We start from the raw sequence: 8,098 nt of genomic DNA, 5'->3' as shown, positions 1-8,098 counted from the left end.
TCTGAGCGTGCGTAGACTAGCCGTAAGTCCGTGATTTGAGGACTTCCTGCCCTTGAAGTGGCCAGAGTCCGTGTTCTTGATGCGGACTGCAGGGAATGCCTTCTGTTTATCGAATGTTGCCCCACTAAATCACAGGTCACACACAAAAGAAATTTTTAAAGATCTTAGTAAAGCCACAACTGCCCTCGTAGCGACAAAACACAGACAAAGTCACTGACCGCATGCAACTGTCAATCAAAAACACTCGGATCCAGTCTCCCACACGAACTCTGGGGACGAGATTGGTAAAAACAAAAGGAACGAAGTTAAAGCAAGAAATCATGCGCAGAAGCGTATTCTTCATCAAACTCGAAAAAAATAATGAGCCCGATATTAGTAACATAGAATCCCGGCTTTTTTGTGGTCGACAAAGCGAATGATTTTTGTGTTGGTCGACCACAAATCATGGTATACGTATCAGGGTGCAAGTTGCGGCGGCGGTCTGCAAATTAAGACACGCGTATTCTTCAATTTTTTAATGAACGGAATTTTTAGAGCTAGCATTCATATTTACAATTATAAACAAGCCAGTGTTCATAAAACAGACAGGGTCGTACGGAGTATTTGATCCGCCGATCCTTTCAAACTAACCCAACATGGACACAGCCGGTAAAAAATTATGCACGAGCTAAGCGTGTCACAGCCTTGCTGTCTTATCTTCACGTGTCAGTGCACGAGGCTCACGTGCTACGTGCCGTTCTTGGATCGATTCCTGGTGTTTTTGTCCCACTGTTTAGACCATGTCTGGTTTTCGACCGATGCTAATGTTCCTCTAAGGCAGTTCCTTGTCTTCTAAGTATCTGTATTCGAACGTGAAGCCTTCCTTTTTCCGTTGACCCCATTTTTCGTAGTCAAAATAGATGTAAGTTCCCTAGAAGGGTAGGGCAAAGGTTACTGGCGACTGACTCATCGTTTTTTGTTTTTTTGTTTTAATAAAACCAGGCCTCGCTATCCACCGAATAAATCACTATCCAGCGAATAAACACTAGCAATCCAATTGAGTTATTCAGTGGATAGTGTTAACCACCCTTCCACCAACTTGGGTCAGGCCCGAAACCCACCTAAACATAACCGGCTAAAGGCCTGGCCAAACGCTCGCAACATTTCAACGCGACATTGTTGCAGGATGTTGCGACACGCGTTGAATGGACTGGCCAAACGCACGCAACATATCGCAACAAGGTGGCCAAACGTACGCAACATGTTGTGCCCAACAATGTTGCAAGAGGTTGCGTTGAAATGTTGCGAGCGTTTGGCCAGGCCTTAAGACAATTCCAAGCTAAAACAGCGGGCCCCGACCGGGGTACTGAAAAGGAGAGGACTGAGAAAAGAGGGGGCGGTAGGATGGAAAAATTCACTCTAAAAATACATGTAACACTCCTAAACTTGGTGCTGTTGATATGTGGTAAAAAATCTACTGGAAAAGTCAACGAACGATTAAAAATTGAGCATTCCTTTGCAGACCGAAAATGACGACAGCTTTTGCAAGTTTTAACTGATTTATTTCTATTTTCGAGATGCAACCGTATCTACGAGCTAGTCTAAATTAAGAAAATTCACAGAAAGCACTGAGAAACGGTTGGCACAATGCCCATTTATTAGTAAAAAGTAATCGTAAAAAGAAAAAAAATTCAGGTCCTCATTGAAACTTACTTGTTCGTATTCGTCAGTGATTGCCTTGGGCTCTTCGTGTCTTTGAAACCACATCATGTACCTGGTGTGGAATCTCCAGGACTGTTTTTTCAACGCTTTCGCAGCCAAGTACTGTGCTCTCGTTCCCTAAAATGATCAACCCACAATTAGTGAACCTCTTTACAGCTGTCTTGTTTCAGACTATCGATATTCAAAGGGAACAACGAAGCAAAAGTTGCCTTCTCTCTCTTCATACTGAAAGACACGTACAACAGTGTTACCGTTACGTTTCACTCGAGTTGAGTACGATTAAAAGCTATACTACATGTACGTTGAAGCGGTATTTCTCCTGGTTTAACAGCCATCCTGTTTTGAAACAATTGGCCCAGGTTGTTAAACCAACCCTCGCAAGGGGCGCATGCGATCGTGGACTGTGTTGCATGGAATCGGTAATCATCACGTCACTTTTAAGTGCCACTATGATCAATTTTATATCCCTTCAATTTTGCAGGTTTATCACATAAAATTCACATAGAAACATTAAAAACGCGGTTAACCGTTTGGAAATATCTGCATTGGTTCCGGAGATATTTAAGTTTGAAAAATGTGTATGTAAAATACGCAAATGAGAGGACTAATGACGTCATCCACTCAACCCAAGATAGAGCTATCTCGATCAATTTGCAGCAGCGGCCATTGAAACTTGGTAGGTTAATAGTTTTACAGGCAACACACCTACTGCAAAACAGAAATTGGTTCCATGACAACTCCCTCTTTTCCAGTCCCCTCCAACCTGATTTCAATATTTTTGGTGATCTTAAGCTAGAAAAACATTTAACAAGACCACAACCTCGACGTAGCATATGCATATGCTTGTAGGATCATCCAGACGAGGGACCATTGGCGAATATCAAAATAGAACGCCAAAGGTGGCCAGCAAAGACCAGGGAGGTCTGGGACCAAGTATGTTATCATGGTAACAAAACTGGTATGCTCATATTGTGGAGCACATTTACTAGAATCTTACTGCAAAGAATCAAGCATTTCTGATATAAATTCTTTTTTTTGATATATCTTTTTTAATCATATTTGATAAAAAAATTGCATATTTTAAAAACTTGAATATCTCTGGAACAAAAAGAGAGATTTGAAAATAGTAAACAGCATTCTTCTTCTCGTAGAGACTAAGGGCGCGTTCGATTGACCCTATTCCGGAATAAGAATACGTGGCGTGATGATTAAAACGGTATGTTGGGCGCGTTTCGAAGCAGCAAGGATAATAAAAATATGTTTAAAATAGCATTTTAACCAATGTTTGACAATTTTAACGTGAATCTCCGTAAAAACGAAGGATTTTTAACTTATATTCCATGTATTCCTATTCCAGAATACGGTGAATCGAACGCAACCTAAATATTTCTCTTAAAATGGCTTAGCTAGGAAAGATGCGAATTTCGTCACAGTAGCACTTTAAGTACTGACATTTCATGTTTCAGTGAACCTCAAGTCCTAAACAAACTAGTGTCGGTGCCTTTAATCACATTGCATTTGGGCAGTGTCTTCTAAACCAAAACAAATCGCCGTATGAAGCCGACAAAATGAAAACCTAGTTAGCTCTATGTACCTATTCACAATGAACAGTGACATGGATACCAGATACTTACCTCTTGATAATAAAAAATGAAGAAAAGCGTTTCAGTGGACAATCTCTGAAAGAATTCTATGGAGTCTACGTGTTGAGGAGGATGTTGATGATGATGTGCCGGTGTTGGATATGGATTCCGCGGTAAAAAAGGCCTGATGACAAAGAAATAATAGCTTAGAAGTTGACTTTCGATGGAGAATCAGTTTTTCAGACAAGAAATTGTCAACAGAGAGAGGTTCCAAGAGCGGCCCCACAAACGAATATAATCGTCTTGCTGTATCCTAGGTAAAGGCTGAGAGAGCGCTCTTGGGTGTGACGGGGTCAGCTTAATTCTTAACGAAGGATCGTTTTAGTAACTCATAAACAAAATTAATTTAGAGTTCCTGCATCAAGCTTGGGTTGACTCACGAGGTCATAGCCTTGGCAGAAAGATAGAGTGCTAAGTAAGAAATAAATGAAAATGATCGATGAAGGTCAGACAACAGTAAACTGATAAAACACCCGCAAATAATTAACAATTATTGGACGAGGCTGAGCAAAATATCGTGATTTGTCAGTGTTGAGCAAATCAATTATTTGCCGAAGTCGAAGGCTGAGGCAAATAATTGATCTGCGAGACACTGACAAATCACCATATTTTGCGATAACCGAGGTCAATAATTGTTTTATCATTCGATCACCGAGTTTGTTTTTTATTTTTGTTTCCGAGAAGCCGTAAGCGCGCGCTGCATTGCAGAGTCGAGTAATGGCACCAATCAATTGGTTTCCTTATCTGCATGATTATATTTGTAGACTTCAAATTGTACCTAACAGTCAAACGTTCAATAACACTAGGCATCGACAAGCTGAAGAATTTCACAGTTTTCAAAGCGTATCCCGTTAAGTGAAGCTTTGGTGTAAAGCTCGCCATTTGTTTTTTCTGGCTTCAGCATAAAATCTCTTTAGTACATATGCATTCGCCAACTTGTCCTTCGCGTCGATGACACGAGTGACTCTTCGTCTACCTTTCTTTCCTTGAGATACTCTCTAAATGCGTTAAATGCAACTTTTGTTCCTTTCTTAGTATTCTCACTGTTCTTTCGATCTACTAAAGATGTCGAATCATTCTCTGACAGCTCGGGGAACCGATGATGGCCAACGATGTTAATTAACCCATGTCGAGATCCCATCTTGTAGGCAGTTATTTGCCGGTCGCGTGGTGGGCTCTCGGCCAATGAAAAGGAAGGACAAAATCCATCGAATGATAAAAACCTATGATTTCGGGTTTCAGGCTGATCGAGTTCTTATTTACAGGGTGCTTAGTGAGAAATCTGCATCAAAATGTTCTTAAAATTTGTTTCAGAAATATTATACATTATACATTAATAGAGGATTAACCTGCACCCGGCAAATAGCCTGGGCCCGGTTGTTCAAAAGCTGATTAACTTAATCCAGGATTAGCGTAAACATTTGTTTCACGTTTTCAACTTTTTGGTGAAAGTTTATTTTGTTTATTTTTGCTTTTCAAGATTGACTTCTTCTAATGTAAAGTTTTGCCGAAACTCAGCGTTGAACAGCATTTGGGCATAGAGAAATAAAGTTAACTCCTTGGTTAATTTTTAATCTGGGATTAGCCTTAATCGGCTTTTGAACAACCGGGACCTGGGATTCTGGTTTATGTTTTTGTTTTGGTGTTCTGATTCGCTTATAGGCCCTTCCAGCTAAACCAGGCAGGCCGACCGACCAAAGGCTGACAAACATAGACCACACTACACCGGTAACTCTGCACCGTACTCTTCGTGAGCAGTGTTTGGTTTAACTTCTCACATGATCAACAACAGCGGTAGAGGAACGGGCCTTCGGTTAACAGTGCTCCTCCAGGCTTCAAACTCACGATCTCCCGCACAGTAGTGAAAAAAAAATCTTAACACATCTGTCATCACTTAAGAAGGAATTACTTGCAACATACGAGAAAGGAACAGTCTGACATAAAATTGCTTGAGTTGTCCTTGTCTATCAAGTTGAACGTTGAATAAGGGATGAAAGGAAATGTTTCATCTTTTCTTAGTGGAATAAAAAAATAACTCATTTGGGGGAAAGGTCCACAGCTACCTCGCAGATACATGTACCCCTATTTCATTCGAGTAGCATGAGCAATAAGTTCCACCTAATAGGAAACTAGTGTAGTTAATGATCACACCTGACTTTTTCGGAGTCTGCAGCAAGGGGTAGATGATGGTAGGCTGCCTCCAGCATAGCCAACTGATAACATCTTTCCTTGTTCAGAGGTACAGGACCTAACGGTGCCACGCCTAGGAGAGGCTGGAGATGTGCTGTGTTGGTCTCTTGTACCACCTTGTTCTCCTCTGTTGTCTGACTACTGCTTGACTCCAGCAACGCTGCAAAAATACATACACAAATACAAATTCAAACCGTAAGAGGGCAATTCTTACTCACTTTCTGCAAAATATTTATCTTTGTTTTTAAGTGCCACGACTAAAAAAACGGAAAGAAAGCATGTTCCTTAAAGTGTAAGACTGCTAATTTGTAATGCAAGCTATGCAAGCTTTGATATAACAGTTCACCAAAAATCAAACAGAGGGCAATCGGCCTTTGAGAGATGGATCAATGAGAAAAATTGAAGAGGTGAAGACTCACTCACGTAAAGATAATGATCATAATAATAACCTTTATTAACGCGTCATGTGTATCTACTTTACATAAACTAGTAAACTAATTGGGGACACCCATCTACATTATAAATTGTTAAGAAACAATACAAAATTAAAAGTTCTATACAATTACTTCAAATGCTATACAAATTTCTTATAACTGGCTACATAGATTACTAAAAATGATAAAAACACTGCCTTACGCTTAAAACACCTAAAATCATAACGACACTATCCTTACTCTAACCCTAAAATCGATACATACAATAAAAAGAAAATGATGATGAATTGTTCTGATAAACCCATAAACAGAAGACAGTCCTTACAATGATCATCTCCCACAAGAGTTTCTAAATTAGTTTTCCTAATCTTATTTTTGAACGGACTTACTGAATTAGCGTTCTTAACGGCAGTTTTGACCAGTTTGGACTATGTTTACCATAAATAATTATAAAATAATTAGGATAGTACGCACAATCTCATTGGTCAATAGCTGTGTTTAGATGACAGTATGGAAACACGGCTGTGACATCACATGAATTTTGATTGGTTGTGTTTTCAGATGCGTGTTTTGATTGGCTGGTAGGAAATATGAGCGTGCATCAAGAAAATCTATATCAATCTAGAAGTAAAAAAACCAGCATTTCCTTCATTTGTCGAATTATCTTTGAGAAATATTTTTATAAAAGCAATAGAGGACTTTTTTCCGTGTTTCCATATAGCCTCATCTAAACACTCGGGGGAGTTGGGTGAATTCTAGACAGTTCTGCAAACCCTCGACTGCGTCTCGGGTTTGCATAACTGTCTCGAATTCTCCCAACTCCTCCTAGTGTTTAGATGAGGCTATGGAAACACGGAAAACGTCCTCTATTGCTTAATTATTTTACGGTGTTGTATCTAGTCCCTATGAAGTCAGAGTTCTATAGATTATACGAGCTATTACTTTTCTGGAATAACACTTGGATGTACTCTGGACATAGACAATGCTTTACTCTGAACATGAGTGTTGCAATGTCCTGTAACCTTTGGTTTCGTATCGTGTTTAACTTGGCCATACAGGCTTCGATTGTATTAAACCCCGCAAAACAACGTACCGGATACTAAATGCGTCGTTTACACACTCAACTGGTCCTAATCCAGAACGTCTTAGAGGTCATGTCAGTCCATTAGGTGAAAAACGTGCCAGATTAAGTCTAAGGAAAGGTCGTCACAATTTCGAATTTTAAAGAACAAGGAGAAGGGAGTCCTTTAATTGCATTGGGCCTTAAGCAGTTCCCAACAACATTGCAATAATAAATGAATGTGCCAATATTAGATAGTAAAGTTGCTTAAGCGTAGAAAGACCAACAAGACAGATCGCTGGTGGCATGGTGGGAAAAACTCCACCAACTCCTTTCAGATAATTCGAGTGGAAAGCTACCCTGGGATGGTGTATGGCTCTCCCAAAGGTCAACACTGGCTGCAATTTGTAAACCAAGGTAAGTCATGCTGGCCAAGTGACGGGATTGGTGACTGTCTGGGAATACCACATGTTGCATGCCCTAGGACGTTAGACTAGGGGTACAGGTAGTAAACAAGATAAGAATTTACATACCTCTACTTCCTGAACTGTAGTCAGTTGGAGCTGCGACTGGATTACTTAACCCAGCCGTGGCCACTGCTTGTGCTGCTATTGACTTTAAAGATGAAAAGGAGTTGGGACGTTGAAGGCGGCTACAAAGGACATAAAAATTAAGAAGATAACAAAGGTATATTCCTAGAAATAAATCAGAAGCTGTAAACACAAAAGAGGTTACCGTAAGCCTCCTTCCCTTTCAAAATATTAGTTTGGTCTACAATGTTCTACAACAGCTTGCACTTCATGACTGAGGGGATTCCAAGAAATAATGTTCAGCAACAGAAGTACTGGCCTAAAGAGAACTGACCTTGGAATTGACAGATTGACAGTAATACCAAGGCAGTGGAATACATGCATATCTTGTCTTGTTTGGTATTCATGATAAGCTTAATTGTACTATCTTGTCTACTGCTTATTGCTGCCGCAGTGAGTGACCCTGAAGCGAACCAACAAGGAAGCTCTCTAATTGGGAGGAGTACACATTTTTCGTTGAAACGCAAGGGATTGTGGTCA

The 8,098-nt window shown here is 40.2% G+C and overlaps 1 protein-coding gene across 3 annotated transcripts in view; it reads right to left on the bottom strand.

Annotated features, from left to right (window-relative positions):
• Nucleotides 1–500: 500 nt before the first annotated feature.
• LOC137970021 (CCR4-NOT transcription complex subunit 3-like) overlaps nt 501–8,098 on the bottom strand; it is a 24,371-nt gene continuing 16,773 nt past the window's right edge. For 2 of the 3 annotated variants that reach the window (XR_011116750.1, XR_011116749.1), the window contains exons 8-10: nt 7,562–7,680; nt 5,496–5,694; nt 3,336–3,468 (exon numbers count right to left, since the gene is read on the bottom strand). Coding sequence is in view for 1 of the 3 variants with exons in the window: in XM_068816472.1 (XP_068672573.1) it covers nt 812–910; nt 1,693–1,818; nt 3,336–3,468; nt 5,496–5,551 (414 nt within the window). In the remaining 2 variants the exon portion in view is untranslated. Of the gene's footprint in view, nt 911–1,692; nt 1,819–3,335; nt 3,469–5,495; nt 5,695–7,561; nt 7,681–8,098 lie in introns of those variants that run through there. The other variant, XM_068816472.1, reaches the window with a different exon arrangement.

The sequence above is a fragment of the Montipora foliosa genome, chromosome 9 (genome assembly GCF_036669935.1).
Source record: "Montipora foliosa isolate CH-2021 chromosome 9, ASM3666993v2, whole genome shotgun sequence".
Taxonomy (NCBI): domain Eukaryota; kingdom Metazoa; phylum Cnidaria; class Anthozoa; order Scleractinia; family Acroporidae; genus Montipora; species Montipora foliosa.
This window is presented reverse-complemented; position numbering and strand designations above follow the sequence as displayed.